A 17,092-nucleotide genomic window follows, 5' to 3' on the forward strand; every position below is an offset into this window, starting at 1 on the left:
TGTTTGTCGTAAGGATTTCGTTAATCAAAGTTTTAAAATTAAAGGCCCAGCTAAGGAAGCACGCCACAAATAATGCTTCAAGTGGTAGTGCTTATTTATTGCTATGTTCCTCCCCTCTTTCTCCTGCCTTGTTTGATGAACAATCATTGGTTAAACATAGATCAGCTGTTGAGCAAACTATTATAATAATGTTCCCATGAGTCCTCAGACCTTTTGGAAATCTAAAAGAGGAAGGTTTTACAGGGGAACAGGACCAGCTGCTAGGTTCAGTTATCAACCTAGAGGAAACTTTAGAGGAGGAAATAATCAAAGACGTAGTGGGGGTGGCCGTTTGTTCAGAATTGGAAGGAGACCTTATTCCACCACATCAGCAACAACTCCCTGCCAATGATGCCAGACAGCTGGGTCATCTAGGGGGTTGGGAAAACAGATGAACTTCTTCCATACGGGCTTACAAGACAATCAAAGGGGGCCTCACATGGAATTGGTTGAGGAGCCCTCCCCTAGCGTTACCAAAAAAAAAAAAGAAAGGGTATAAAACAAACCACCTTACTTACCGAATTTGTAATTCAACTGTTAAACAGAGGTGTAATAGAACTGTTACAGTCAGAGAAATGTTTCATGTCTCGCCTATTCCCTGTCCCCAAGAAAGGCAGCGACAAATTGAGATGGATTTCGGCTCTTTCAATCCTGAACAAATTTATTACCAAAAGAAGTTTCAAGATGCTCACTTACGATCATCTGAGGCATCTACTTCCGCCCAATGCTTGGATCTCAAAACTGGATCTCGAAGACGACTATTATCACGTTCCGGTTGCTCCCAGATACAGAAAGTTTCTAGTGTTCAAAGTGGGGGATTTAAGTTATCAATTCACAGTGATGCCATTCGGACTGATGATTGCGCCAAAAGTATTTACACAAAAGGCGAACATCCCCAGAGAGAGCCTTGCGAAGGAGGGCATAAGAACCTTTGCTTATCTAGACGATTGGCTGACAGTGCGAAACTCTTTCAAAGAGTGTCAAAGGACGACCCAACGTACACTAGTACTACAGTCGGCCCTTAACATACGCGGGTTTAGCATACACGGATTTGCAAATACACGGATTGCCCCGCCGGAGGAATATTCTGTACATTGAAGTAATTGAAGTACATTCAAATCGCGCGCCATTCAACTCGCACACGGCACCAAACACAGGACACCGCCCGCTCCCGCAACCTCACACACACACACGCATAGCTCTCCCTCACTCAGTCAGTCTGGCTGTAACCACTCTTGTGTTAACATCAGCATTGTAGTTGCAAAAATATTACATTTCTGTGAATGTATTATATCAAGCACAGTATGAATAGAATATCACTAATATAAGAGTATTTTAACTGAAAACTACTAAAAAAACGAGTAACATCTCTTGAACATCGGAAGGTTAGGTAAAGTCTTTTGTTTTCGTCATGTATTTTATCCTATTTTACATTGAAATACATCACGTTTCAGCAAAACTACTATTTATTTCTGAGAATATGGAAATGTAATATTTTGCTGAAATGACGTACGTATTACAGTGGAAAGTGACGAAAGCAATGACTCGCTTTCTTTCGCTCAAAAGATGTTACCGTAATCGCTTTTCGAATGGTTTTCAGTTTAAAAACTGTTGTATTACAATAATATTCTATCCTAATTCACTTGTGATGCAACAGTTTTTTAACTGAAAACCATTCGAAAAGCGATTACGGTAACATCTTTTGAACGAAAGAAAGCGAAAGTCATTGTTTTCGTCACGATTTTGTCCAACATTCCACTGTAATACTTATGTCATTTCAGCAAAAATACAGTGGCCCCTCGGTTAACGAACTCAATCCGTTCCAGAAGGTCGTTCGTTAACCGAAACCATTGTTTCAATGGGTTTTTGGGTAATTGGTTCCAGCTCACCGAAAATTTCCTAACTTCAACAAAAATGGCGGAAAAATTTACTTAATTTGAGGTGTGTATGTAGAAGGCTCCTGGATAATGGTGCTGATGTGCATTTGAAGTGGGAGGTGCAGGAGGAGAAGGGAGAAGAGAAGGAAGTGGAGGTGGAGGAGAAGCATTTTACTGCTTCTTGGAAGGTGAGTCACCTTCCATGAAAATGTCAGGAACCTCTGGACTGACAGATTCTCCACCATGAACATTCTCTCTCCTTCTTGAAGTGGAAGGTTGAGGGATAGCATCTTGTTCCCTCTGCCTTTTACTGAAGAAAGTGTCAATTGTGGTCTGTGGGGCATCTGTCCTCCTCACCATTAACTTATGTTTAAAGAAGGAGACCACTGAGTCCTCAACATGACACAAAGCTAGTTCAGTTTTTTCCACTTCTGGGTGCTTTGAAGCCAGTTCCCTGAACTTCTCCCAGTGGTAAATCACATCTTTCAACTGTGTAGCTGACATATGGTCATCACTTTCAATTTCCTCCTCACCACTGTCAGCCTCTACCCGTAACATCTCATCCAGTTCCTTCAAGTCATTAGGAGTAAGTTCCTCCTCATGAGACATCACAAGCTCTTCCACATCCTTCTCCTCCACTTCAAGACCCAATGACTGACCAATGGACACAATCTCCTGGTCCAACTCTGTGTCATCCTCAAATCCCTCAAAATCATGGACTACTGATGGCCACAGTGCTTTCCATGAAGAATTGAGGGTTCTATTGGAGACTTCTTGCCATGATGACACAATCAATTTTACAGCCTCCAGGACGTTGAATTGTGTGTTCCAGAACTGTTTCAGTGTTAGTTCAGGATCAATGGAAGTTGCCTGATGACACCTCCTAAACATTTTCTTCATGTACAACTTCTTGAAGTTGCTGATCACATTCTGGTCCATTGGCTGTATGAGTGATGTAGTGTTTGGAGGCAAAAACAACACTTTCACAAAGTCAAATTTATACTCCAAATTTCTGGCAAGGTCAGGGTCATGACCAGGAGCATTATCCATGAGGAGAAGAGCCTTTAAAGGAAGTTTATTGGTGGTTAGGTAGCTCTTGACAGAGGGGCAAAACACATCAATAGCCCATTCATTAAAGAACTGTCTTGTCACTCATGCCTTACGGTTGGACTTCCAATAAACTCCAAGCATTGTTCTTACCACTTTCTGTTGCTTGAACACCCTGGGGTTTTCAGAGTGGTAGACAAGCATAGGCTTCAGTCGGAAATCCCCTGAAGCATTGGCACCAAGCAATAGAGTGAGACGGTCTTTCATGGGTTTATGCCCAGGTAAAGAGGCTTCATCCTTGGTGATGAATGTTCTTTTGGGCATCTTTTTCCAGAACAGCCCAGTTTCGTCAACATTGAAAACTTGCTGTGGAAGATAATTTTCTTCTTCCATCAGTTTTTTAAATTCAATTAAAAACTTTGCTGCCCCTTCTTTATCAGCACTAGCAGCTTCACCATGCCTAACAACACTTAAAATGTCACTTCTTTTCTTAAATTTTTTGAACCAGCCTTTGCTAGCCCGAAAATCTTCAAATTCTGTTCCTGAAGAACTAGGTTGATCTGTCTTTAAATGTTCATAAATCTCCCTGGCTCTTTCACAAATGAAATCACCAGAAACTGAATCACCTTTCATCTGTTTTTCCCTAATCCAGATGATAAGTAACCTCTCAGTTTCTACGATTAGGGATCTACTTTTAAACACTCTTGTAGATTTGTCTCTCACGTTCACTTCCTTAAATTTGTCTTTTTGTGCAAGAATTGTCGACACAGTTGATGCCGACATGCCATATTCTTTGCATAGCGCATTTGATTTAATACCTTGTTCGTGTTTTTTTATTATTTCCTGCTTCATTTGGATTGAAATCACTTTTCTTGATCTCTTAGGCCCCATGCTGGATTCAAACAATGGCAACACGTATTTTTCAAAGTTAAACTAGCTGTAAATAAAGAATATTTTCTTTAAAATAACACTGCACTGCACTATATATTGTCAATATGTAAAATAATTTTCAAAATGACCAATAATTTGCTTGGAAACACAGAAAAAAAGCGTTTAGTTGAAGAGTGTCTCAAGCAAGATGTTACCTCCAGTGAAAACAGAGAGAGACTGACGCCTGTTTGCTGTGTTAAGAGGCTGGATGCCGCGCATTAAACCAGTCACTTTACCTTCAATTTTGTTCAATAATTGTTAAAACGACTAAAAAATTGAATATTAATCTTTTAAAATTACAGATATATATATATATATATATATATATATATATATATATATATATATATATATATATATATATATATATATATATATATATATATATATATATATATATATATATATATATATATATACAGTCAACCCTCACTTTACGCGGTCCCACATTCCGCGTTTCCACGTTTACGCGGTGCCCTGCCACTGTCAAGGAAAGTGGCTGCTGAAGGCTTCCAGGACATGGCAGAGGACGAGATTAGGGAGCTAATTGAAGAGCACGACACTGAGCTGACCGAGGAGGATCTACAGGAGTTAGTAGACTCAGGCGAGGAAGAGGAAGCAAAAGGGAAAGAGGAAGAGGAAGAGCACCAAGAAATAACGTTGGAGAAGTTGCGGGAGATGACCTGGAATATTGAGGCACTGAAAAACCTGGCCTATAGTATGGACCCCTCCATGGTGCGTGCCCTGAAATTCCTGCGAGGGATGGATGACGTTTTCGCTCCATACAAAAACATCATGGAAGAAATGAAAGAAAGAGACGACAACTCCCCATCACCATGTTCTTTGATCACCGAAGGAGAGATTTAACACCATAAATAACTGGCGGCAGTGAGGAAGCAGCTGAATCCACCGTCGCCCCCACTTCACCACCCGTTATGGAATTCAGTGACGATGAGCCCGATGACCCCCGTCCTTTCACCGAGTATAGGTACTGTACAGTAAAGTGAAATTTTTATCTCTCTTTTTTTTAATAGCTTTTCTTGCCATGTTTATTGTTTGTAAAAATGCACAGCACAGTACAGTTCAGTTCAGTACTGTACATAGGAAGTGGAGGTGCAGTTATTCACAAAACATTTGTGTTTGTTGTCCGCAGTAGTGACGGTGAGGAGGTGGAGGAGGCCGAGGAGGGAGCGAGTTGGGAGGAGTGGTGACCTTGGACGCGGAAGCAGGGACGAGTGGAGATGCCAGCCAGTACATTTTGGGTGTATTAATTGTTTTTATAGCTATTTTTGCATTTTAATATTAAATACTGTACATTACGTTTCAACAAAACTACCATTTATTTCTGAGAACATGGAAATGTAATATTTTTGCTGAAATGATGTACGTATTACAGTGGAAAGTGGGATAAAATTGTGACGAAAGCAATGGCTTTCTCTTTCTTTCGTTCAAAAGATGTTGCCGTAATAGCTTTTTGAATGGTTTTCAGTTGTGGGATTATAAGGCTAATGATAGGATAGAATATTATTGTAATACAGTACGAGTACAACAGTTTTTTAACTGAAAACCATTCAAAAAGCGATTACGGTAAAATCTTTTGAACAACGAAAGAAAGCGAAAGTCATTGTTTTCGTCATGATTTTATCCCTCTTTCCACTGTAATATGTACGTCATTCCAGCAAAAATATTATATTTCCATATTTATTTCTGAGAATACGTATATTCATTCAGTCACAGTTAAGGTAAAATATACTTGTGATGTAATATTTTAATGAAAATACGGTATCGTAGTTTTCTTTTGTTTCAAATTTAATTAACAAAGATTGATGTTTCAAATGTAATGAACAAAAATTTATGTACAGTACAGTATCTATAAATAAACTTTAATAAATGAATACTTTATGTTTTACATCATCCTGTGCTACCATACCATGGATTTGGCTACTTTGGGCTTGCTATGATGACGCAAGAGATCTGCCCTGGCAACTGTACCGACACTCACAGCCGGTGGTGCGTTGGTGCATCGTTTCCATTGTTTACTGGTAGTGACTGGTAAATATTTTTCAACCTAACGAAACTATTACCCATTTAGAGGTCGACCCCCAATTTTTTGACAAATAATTTGGTCTTAAAAACTCGTACACACAGGTATATACGGTAAATAAGGACATGGGGGCTAGGGTTTTTTTTAGGGGAGGGGGGGCAGCAATAGTACACAGATTTTTAACATCCATGGGTATCTCTGTTACCTAACCCCCGCATATGTTAAGAGCCGACTGTACTACTCTTGTACAGAGCCTGTGTTAATATACGTAGTCATCCCCCACGCCCTCGAGACAAGCTACCAAACTTCCTGTCTTTACGTCCTCCTACTATAAATATTCTACCTATATGTAATATCCTCTTCTGGTGAGTTTTGTCTCATTATATATATATATATATATATATATATATATATATATATATATATATATATATATATATATATATATATATATATATATATATATATATATATATATACAGTCAATCCTCACATTACGTGGTCCCGCATTCCGCGTTTCACCGTTAACGCGGTGCCTTGCCAGAACCTAACATGCTCACATTCCGCGGTCGTGAACCCCATTACGCGGAGAGCAGCTGGCAAGCCGCGCCATTTTTTGATCCAAACCTCCCGCCATCCGCCATGTTGTGTAAGAGGCGCGAAAATGGTGCGCACAAGGTCGCCCAGTCATCAAAACATTACCAGTTCTTCACCCGCCACCCACTACAGCCGGCCCAAGTCAGTGATAGTGATAATTAGAGTGAGGATATGGACTTATATGAACTTTGGGGGGTTTGACAAAGAGGCCCTGCAAGCCTCTGTGGTGGATAGTGATACAATTGATACAAGTGATACAGGTGAGGGCCAATAATCTGCCCTCTGCCTCGGAACCAACCGCCCATCCCCGTGTGACCAGCCATCTTTTCTACTAATGTAAGTGTTAAAAAACCTAATATTATTGATATTTCTCTTAATTATTAATTGTGTGTGCATGCCATCATAAAGTTAAGATAATATTTTTACTACAACATAGTTGTGTGTCGTCAAAAAGTGGAGTTTGGGGGTCGGCCTGGACTCTATTTCAATTAATCCCATATGTTATGTTATTCACTTTAAATGTTCCTCACTTTCTGTGACACCCTGTGGGTTACATTAATCGCGTAAAGTGAGGGTTGACTGTATATCATCTGGGCTCGAAGTTGCTTCACAGAAGCAGAAATATTGCTCCTTATCTCCCTATTCAGATCAAGAATCATCTGTTATGGTGGACAAAAATGGACAATCTAATCGGTTCCTCTCCCTGGGTTCCGCCTCAAACAGGTTTGGGCGTTTGTACGGATGCGTCCGAAATAGGATGGGGATTCCATTCCTCAAAAGGGGAATTCAGTCAAGGGAAGTGGAACAACTTCCTTTGGGATAAACACATCAATGTAAGAGAATTAGCAGTGGTCCTAATCTTTTTGTTGGCAAACCCAAATTTACAGAATATGATGATCCTGTTTACCATGGACAACAAAACAGCAGTGTTTTGTCTCAATCATCAAGGCTCAACCAGGTCTTGGCCACTCCTACAACTGTCGAATCGTTTAGGAAATGCTCTTCTCTTAGATTGGAACCTTTGGAATTCAATCTATCTGTTCCCACCTGTGAAAATATTGCCCAAAGTGGTTCACAAACTCAGATCCTTCCAAAGCAAGGTCCTCTTAATTGCACCATACTGGGTCCTACAACCGTGGTGTCTGGCTCTGTTGGACTGGTGCCCGCATCCACTACCATTGCAACAAGGATGTCTAGACCAGGTACTGCATTCTCAGTTCGAGATATCCTTGGTACTTCACGCTTGGAGTTTCTCAAAAGGAGTTTAAATAGGTTGTTGGGTAATTCCAATATAGTTAACCAAGTATTAGCAGGTCATAGACCCCAAACTTCTATGCAATATGAGAAAGCTTGGAAACTTTTTCAACATTTTATCAAGTTAACAACTCCATAATCATTGTCGGAAACAGTTGTGTTCGAATTTTTAGAATTTCTGTTCAGAGTTAAAGGCCTTCAAGGATCGACAATTGCATCTTATAAATCAGCATTGGTTGACCCTCTGGCTTGGGGTTTTAATATTACTTTGAACCCAAGGATTTATCAGATGCTAAGATCGTCCTTTTTCATTTAGAGACCCCCTCGGCCTAAGAGAATCCCACCTTGGTCTCTGGAAAAATTTACTAAATTTCTTATGGGGCCTAATTACAATATAAATCAGAATTGGGATAAATTACTCCAGAAAGAGCCTTCCTTCTAGCAATAGCAAGAGGTATGAGAATCAGTGAACTGATTTCAATTTCCAATAATCCATCATTATAGGTATTTTCTGAGGAGGATGTTACCCTTTTTCCTACGGAGATCCTAAAAAAAATGAAAGGGAAGATTTTCAAGCTCAACCTATTAGGATAAAATGGCTAATGGATGAAACAAGGGTTCCTCATATATTGTGCCCAGTTAAAAATCTTCAGGAATGGTTAACCAGATTCCCTAATCAAGGCCCCTATGTTTTTCATCCAGGGATGGTAAGAAATTGTCTTTTAGTCAAATAACAAAATCTTTATCTCAATTAGTGAATCAAGCAGACTCTGGCAAGAAATTTTTGGCACATAACACTAGGAAATACGCAGGGTCTGTGGCCTTTCTGCGGCATATGAGTCTCAGTTAGATCAAGAAAATGGGCTTTTGGAGATCTTCTTCATTACCATAATAAAGTGAGTATCCTAATTGAGATATGTAAATTAACATTTTACCTTCCGGTAAATGTTCCTAATATTTGAAAATATTCCAAACGGTTTATAATCATAATCTGGACCTAACCTAGCGGAGCCTTGTATGTAAAGTCACCTCCCTCTCCACCTCCTGCTTGGGTATTCAAGCTAGGCGTCGCATTCTGGGGTTGAACAAAAAGCCATTTTTTTTCTAAAAAACAGTTTTTGTGATATAGCCCAGAATGCGACGCCGATAACCCACCCACCTCCACCCCTCGAGAGTTGACTTTTGTTTACTGCTCGCTCTAAGGCAAGAGATGACGGTGGCAGTGAGTATGATGGAGGGTGAAGGAGGGGGTTTCGACAATTGCAATTAAATGCCAGGTAGCGACGTGTCTTCCTAATATTACTTATTAAGTAATTATTAGATGTTTTAATTGCCTGTATGTTGGCCTGGCAAGTTATTGCTAGGCATTAACATACCTAGGTTAAAGCTAGGCGTTGCATTCTGGGCTATACAGTATTACAAAAACTGTTTTTTAGAAAAAAATGGCTTTTTCACATTTAATTTACATTTAATATTTGTTTAATTTAAGTTTCTAGCAGTCCATGGTGCTTTAGTGGGTCAGAGGTGTATTGTTGAATTATTATTACCTGACCTCGGTTGGTCCAGTAAAATGGATAATCCGGCGAGGCTTTGTAACCAAGGGTGCCGGAAAATCGGTGATGGACCTGTAATACAGTATAGTCTGGATTTACACGGTTTTTGTTTACGCATTTGGTCATTTACCCGGTGCCTTGCCAGAATTAAATGTTTTAATTATGCGGTAAATTTTATTATTTACGTGGCGAGCGGCTGGAGGTCCAGATGCGCCGAGCCATTTTTTATTCGCGTGGTCCATTCTTGACCATACGCGGGAAGCGACCCGGGAAGGGGTGCGCAGTATGTCGCTGTTGCGTTATCGCTGACGTCATATGACGTATCGGACGTCATATGACGTATCCCTCCGCCGCTAGCTGTGATTGGTCTAATGTTATATGAAGTGGCCTGGCACGGGAGCGAAGCTACTGACCTAGCCGTGCCAGTCTCATTGTTCTCAGTCATCGAGTATACTGTTCTCTCTTGTGCCCGCTAATCTGTTCAACAATGGCTTCCGCTGGACCCCCACCACCCCAGAAAAACCTTGGATTACCTGGACCAATCCACCCCAAGCCGAAGAAGATACAACGTGCCCTAAGCGAAGAAGATACAACGTGCCCTAAGTTACGAAGTTAAGTACAAAATCGTGCAAGAGTTGGAGAAAAGAACGAGACAAGTTAATTTGGCATGCCAGCCTGGAGTGAACGAATTTACGATCCGGACAATCAAGAAGGATGCCGCCAAGATTAGAAAGCACATGAGCATCACAAAGTCTGCAGGTGCTTCAATGGTGAAGTATTGTCAGAATAAGGTGCTGCTCAAGACTGAGAACTTACTGGTGAGCTAGTTAATTCGTCAAGCAAGACATAACATGGCTGTGGACACGCGGGCAGTGCAGGACTACGCTCACGAACTGTACTCATCAGTGGCGTACAAGATGGGAATTGCAGAGCCCAAACCCTTCACTGCTTCCTCTGGTTGGCTGCAAGGGTTTAAGAAACGGAACAAGATAACCAACATTAACATTGTTGGTGAAGGAGCCAGTGCTGACCGTGCTGCCGCCCTGGATTTTCCTCCATTCTTACGAGAAGTTATGGAGGAAGGACAGTACACCGACGACCAGGTGTTCAACATGGACGAATCCGGTCTGTTTTGGAAAAAATTACCTTCCAAGACCTTCGTCGTCAAGTCTGCCAGCAAGTGTCATGGCCGGAAGTTGCAGAAGGAGCGCATAACCGTCATGTTTACCACCAATGCCTCCGGTACTTGTAAGCTCAAGTTGTTGGTGATCCACAGCCCATAAGCCACACGTCTACAAGAACATGGACATGACCAAGCTAAATGTCCACTGGCTAACCTCATGTAAGGCGTGGATGTTTACTGGTCTGTCCCTCTCCTGGTTTGACGACTCTTTCATTCCTGACGTGAAGAAATTCTGCGCGCAAAATAAAGTGCCATTCAACATTTTGATGCTGCTTGACAACGCACCAGAACACTCGTCCCTACTGTTGGATCATCACTCCAGTGTAAAAGTGGTCTTCCTTCCTCCCAACACTACGTCGTTAATCCAGCCCATGGACCAGGAGTTGATATGCAACGTGAAGGCTGCATTCTCCGCAAAGAAGTTTAAGCTCCTGAACGACTACACCAACACCAAGGATGAGTTGCGTAACCTTCTGAGTGGCACAGATAGCGAAAGCGACGACGAGGATCCAGAACAAGAGTTGGCGGAGCATGAAGTGCGAGTTAAACAGTTTTGGAAAACGTTTAACGTAAAGAAAGCTGTTGATTTCTTGGTGGAGGCATAGGGGCAGCTGTCTGTGGCAACGATTCGTCACGCGTGGCAGCATGTGTTGCAAGGTATCCCAAGTGGGAGGCAAAGGCAACCTGTGGCTGGTGAGGTTCAGTCTGTTGCAGTGGCAGTGGACCTTGCAAGAGAAGCTGCACAGAGTGTTACAGCTGCAGGCTTCTCCGAGACCACCAACGACGACATCATGGAGGTAATCAGGGATCCTGAGGTGACTGCCACCGAGATGTTGGAAGACGATGACATCAGTGAGGAGGCAGGTGGTGCGGCAGCAAGAGAACAGAAGTTAACTCATGGTGATGTAAAGGATGCCATCGAGTTTGCCGAGAAACTCAAGCTCACTCTTTCCAAAGACCCTGTCAATCACCGGTATGAAGTCTTCAATAACCTTCTCGACCAAAGTATGGAGCAGTACATCAAGGTGTATCACGACCACATCAACACTAGCCGTCAGCGTAGCATCACCAACTTCTTCGCCCGCAACCCACCACAGCCTGCCCAAGTCAGTGATAGTGACAGTGATGGTGACTTTGAGGGGTTTGTGAGGGAGGCCCTGACATTTGTGGTGGATAGTGATAGTGATTCAGCTGAGGGCCACTAATCTGCCCTCTGCCTCGGAACCAGCTCCCATCCTCGTATGCCGACCCATCTCTTCTACTAACATAAGTGTTAAACATTGATTTTTCTTTTACCTGGTACAGTATATTATTCTCTTATTGATATTTCTCTTCTATATTATGTGTGTGTGCATACCATCATAAAATTAAGATACTATTTTTACTTCAACGTACGTATTGTGTCGGAAAATGTGGAGTTTGGGGGTCGGCCCAGTCTCTATTTCAATTAATCCCATATGTTCTGTTATTTTGTTTACGCGTTTCTCGTTTTACGCGGACCTCCACGGGTTCAATTGACCGCGTAAATGCAGACTATACTGTATATGTAAAATTCATGGAGGCAAAGCCAAGTAAACCTTCCTCACACTTAAGACCTGCCACCAATTGTCCATACACAACCTTGCCATGTGTCCCAACATATATCTCCTTGAAAACAAAAACTGATTAGAAGAAATGTGTCTCTGATAAACATTGGCTTAAGCTTTGCAAGACTGTATCAGTCAGTTATTAAACAAAATATAGTAAGTCCTCGATATACAGCAACCACCAGGCAGGCTACTGGGCCATGCTGTGAGGTGTTATGGCTGTTTTTCAACTCGTATCTACTCGTATCATCGAGATTTTACTGTACCTTGAAATCTCTCAAACCAGGAAATGCTCTGCACCAATTGCTCCAGCTAATGGGGAAATTACTGTAAGATGCACAGCAAACCCCAAAGTAAGGGGCACAATGTTGGTTGAGACACTTTGCATGTCATGTTGCTATCTGCATTCACCCCTCACTAAACTTGAAAAAAAATAAAATAAAAAATATAAAAAATAGCAAAGACAATGGTGTTTGAAAGACTTTCAAATTAGATCATCCTCATTTGAACACCGGAACAGATATATTCTAAAGAAAGAGGAAAGTAAATTTCCATTACAATTACAGGGACTTACTTCAGAGCCACTACTGTCCGATGAGCGAGTGTCCAGATCTAAGAATGTAAGTAGTCCCGTGATATCAACGATGGCCAGTCGACTGTAATAAGAAATAGCATAATAAAATTATGAAACAGGTGTGACATAGAAAAGAATGCGACGTCTAGCTTTATACCTAAGTATGTAAATGCCTAACATTAGCTCGCCAGGCCAACATACAGGCAATTAAAACATCTAATAATTACTTAAATACGTAATATTAGGACACGTCGCTTCCTGGCATTTAATTGCAATTCTCAAAACCCCCTCCCGCACCCTTCATCACACGCATTGCTACCGTTATCTGTTGCCCTAGAACGAGCAGTAAACAAATGTCAACTCTCGTGGGTGGAGATGGGTGGGATGTCGACGTCGCATTCTGGACTATATCACAAAAACTGGTTTTTAGAAAAAAAAAAGACTTCTTGTTCAACCCAGAATGTGGTGTCTAGCTTTGATTATCAGAACAGGAGGTGGAGAGGGAGGTTACATTGCGTATAAGACTCTGCTAGCTTAGGTCCAGATTATAATTATTAACTTTTTGAATTTTTTTCCAATACAGTAGGGGTATTGGGAACATTTACCGGAGGGTAAAATGTTAACTTATATATCCCAATTAGGATACTCATTGTACTCTGATGAGGAAGAAGGTCATGGTTGTGGAGATTAACTAGGTGAGGTAGGGGACCCCAGCACCACCCCATGTGAAGCATCTTTCAGAGATAAATGAAGAAAGCCATTTTGAAAGGTTTTTGAAGATTTCCAAAAGCCCACTTCTTTGATCTGACTGAGGCTCATATGCTGCAGAAAAGCCACAGACCCTGCATATTTCCTGGTGTAATGTGCCAAAAATATTTTGCCAGGGTCTGCTTGACTCACTAACTGAGATAAATATTTTGTCATTTGACTAGGAGACAATTTCTTACCATCCTGTGAGAATACATATGGGCCTCGATTAGGGAATCTGGTTAACCATTCTTGAAGATTCTTAACTGGGCACAATATATGAGGAACCCTTATCTCATCCATTAGCCATTTTATCCTGATAGGTTGAGCTTGAAAATTTCTCTTTCATTTTTTCTTAGAATCTCCATAGGAAAGAGGGTGACATGTTTCTCAGAAAATACCAATAATGATGGATTATTGGAAATTGAAATCAGTTCACTGATTCTCATACCTGTTGCTATTGCTAGAAGGAAGGCTGCCTTCTAGATCAATCTGTCCCAGTTCATATTTATATTGTATTTAGGCCCCATAAGAAATTTAGTAACTTTATCTAGAGACCAAGGTGGGATTCTCTTGGGCCAAGGGGGTCTCTGAATTAAAAAGGATGATCTGAGCATTTGATAAATTCTTGGGTTCAAAGTAATATTAAAACCCCACACCAGAGGGTCAACCAATGCTGATTTATAAGATGCAATTGTAGATCCTTGAAGGCCCCTTAACTCTCAACAGAGAATCTAAAAATTCTAAAACCACTGTTTCCGACTGTGTCTGGAGTCGTTAACCTGATAAGCTTTCTCATAGAAGTTTGGGGTCTATGACCTGCTACCACTTGGTTAACTATATTGGAATTACCCAACAATCTATTTAAACATATTTTTAGAAACTCCAAACGTGAAATGCCAAGGATATCTCGAACTGAGGGTGCAGTACCTGTTCTAGACATCCTTGTTGCAATTGTAATGGATGCAGGCACCAGTCCAACAGACCCAAACACCACGGATGTAGGATCCAATATGGTGCAATTAAGAGGACCTTTCCCCTGGAAGGATCTGAGTTTGTGAACCACTTTGGGCAACATTTTCACAGGTGGGAACAGATGGATTGAATTCCAACTGTTCCAATCTATGAGTAGAATATTTCCTAAAAGATTCGATAGTTCCAGAGATGCATAAGTTGGCATCTTGTGATTGTTATGTGAGGCAAAGATCTCTATTTGTGGAGTTCCAAACCTCCTCACTAGACTCTTGAACTTCGATATCTTTAGGGATCATTCTGTTTACGTCGATACTGGCCTGAGACAGAACAATGCATCTGCCAATTGTTTTGTACTCCCGGTATGTGAGGTGCTTTGAGGTACAGTATAGTTTGGTTTTACGCGGAGGCCATTTACGCGGTAAATACCATCATATACGCGGCAAGCAGCAGGGCAAGGTGCTGGGCGCTGACGTCACCACTGACATCAGCGCCCACGTAGCCTTACCACCCACGCACCCCCTCCGCCGCGCTCTGTGATTGGTCTAGTTATCCTTGCCACCCCCACTCTCCACCGCTGCGTCAGTCTCACTGTCCCCGCGTATATTCACTCGTGCCCAGGAACCGGTTTTGTTTTTTCTTTCTACACAACGGCTTCCGCTGGACCCCCACCACCCCCGAGAAGCCCTGAACTACTTGGACCAAGCCCAAGAGGTGCGATGTGCCTTAAGCTATGAGATAAAGTACAAGATCGTCCAGGAGTTAGAAAAAGGCACGAGACAGGTGGATCTGGCCAGACAATATGTAGTGAATGAATCGACGATCCGCACTATCAAGAAGGATGCCGGCAAAATCAATGAACACATGAACATTACCAAGTCTGTAGGTTTCTCGCTGGTGAAATATAACAATAATAATAATAATAATAATAATAATAATAATAATAATAATAATAATAATAATAATAATAATAATAATAATAATAATAATAATAAACGGTTTATTAAAAAAGTTCTCCAGCCCGAAGGCTGAAAATATACATTGGACATAAATTACTTATCACATACATTGGTGGTTTAACAAAAGCCTTCATTAGAGAAAGGTGAAGGAACATACAGTGAACATACAGATTTATGTTCACAGTGGAGGTCACGTAGATCATGTGAACTGAGGTGTTGAACAGCAGACACGTAGTGTAGTAACTCCCTCACAGATGGCGTTATGAGGGGCATCACGTGGAGTAGTAGTTCCCTCACAGGTGGTGTTATGAGGGGCTTGGCGTGGTGGAGTATTTCCCTCACAGATGGTGTTACGAGGGGTATGAAGGTGCTGTTGAAGAGCGAGAGTTTGTTGGTAAACTACGTTATTCGTCAGTCAAGAAGGAACATGGCGGTCAACACTCGGGCACTGCAGAACTACGTCCGGGAACTCTACATAGCAGTAGCAAGAAAAATGGGGGTTGCGGAGCCCAAGCCCTTCAGTGCTTCCGCTGGGTGGCTGCAAGGTTTTAAACGACGCAACAAGATCACGAATATTGAGATAGTCGGAGAAGGAGCAAGTGCCGACCGGGCTGCTGCCAGGAATTTTCCCCCATTTTTACAGGAAATTATGTTGGAAGGTCAGTACACCGACGACCAAGTGTTCAATATAGATGAATCAGTGTTGTATTGGAAGAAATTGCCATCCAAGACCTTCGTAGTCAAGTCTGCTAGCACGTGTCAGGATCACAAAATGCAGAAGGAGCACATCACCGTACTGTTCACCACCAATGCCTCTGGCACTGCTAAGCTGAAGTTGTCTGTGATCCACAAAGCAGGCAAGCTGCATGCCTACAAGAATATGGACATGAGCGTGGATGTTAATGTGCCATTCAACATTTTGTTGCTCCTTGACAACGCACCAGGACACTCGCCCCTTTTGCTGGATCGTCACCCCAACGTAAAAGTGGTCTTCCTTCCCGCTAAGACTACGTCGTTAATCCAGCCCATGGATCAGGAGTTGACTTGCAACGTTAAGGCTGCTATCTCTGCCAAGAAGTTTCGGCTCCTGAATGACTTCACCAACATCAAGGATGAACTGCAGAACCTAGAGAGTGGCACTGACAGCGAGAGCGAGGACGAGGAACACGAACAAGATTTGGCGGACCATGAAGTGCGGCTCAAGCAGTTCTGGAAGCTGTTTAATGTGAAGAAGGCTGTTGATTTCTTGGTAGAGGCATGGGGGCAGCTATCTGTGGCAACGATTCGGCACGTGTGGCGGCATGTGTTGGAGGGTATCCCAGGTGGGAGGCAGAGGCAAGAGGTGGCTGGCGAGGCTCAGTCTGTTGCTGTGGCATTGGAGAATGAACGAGAGGCTGCACAAGGTGTTAGAGCTGCAGGCTTCTCCAAGACCACCAACGAGGACATCCTGGAGGTAATCAGGAAACCTGAGGTGACTGCGGACGGGATGTTGGAAGATGATGACGTCAGTGAGCAGCCAGGTGTTACAGAACAACAAGAGCAGAAACTAACACATGGTGATGTGAAGGGGGTCATCGAGTCAGCTGAGAAAGACCCAGTCAATCATCGCTACGAAGTGTCTAATAACCTTCTGTTGCAATCTCTGGAGCCTTATGTTCAGCTGTATCACTATCACATCAATGCTAGCAGTCAACAAAACATCACCGAGTTCCTCACCCGCCAACCACCAC

At 42.1% G+C, this 17,092-nt stretch overlaps 1 protein-coding gene across 1 annotated transcript in view; it reads right to left on the reverse strand.

Moving 5' to 3' along the window:
• LOC121864523 (WD repeat-containing protein 35-like) overlaps nt 1–17,092 on the reverse strand; it is a 122,646-nt gene that overhangs the window by 33,220 nt on the left and 72,334 nt on the right. The window contains exon 5 of the mRNA XM_042363594.1: nt 12,685–12,766. Within this exon, the coding sequence (XP_042219528.1) occupies nt 12,685–12,766 (82 nt within the window). The remainder of the gene's footprint in view (nt 1–12,684; nt 12,767–17,092) is intronic.

The sequence above is a fragment of the Homarus americanus genome, unplaced genomic scaffold (assembly GCF_018991925.1).
Source record: "Homarus americanus isolate GMGI-L3 unplaced genomic scaffold, GMGI_Hamer_2.0 scaffold25860, whole genome shotgun sequence".
In the NCBI taxonomy this organism is placed as follows: Eukaryota; Metazoa; Arthropoda; class Malacostraca; order Decapoda; family Nephropidae; genus Homarus; species Homarus americanus.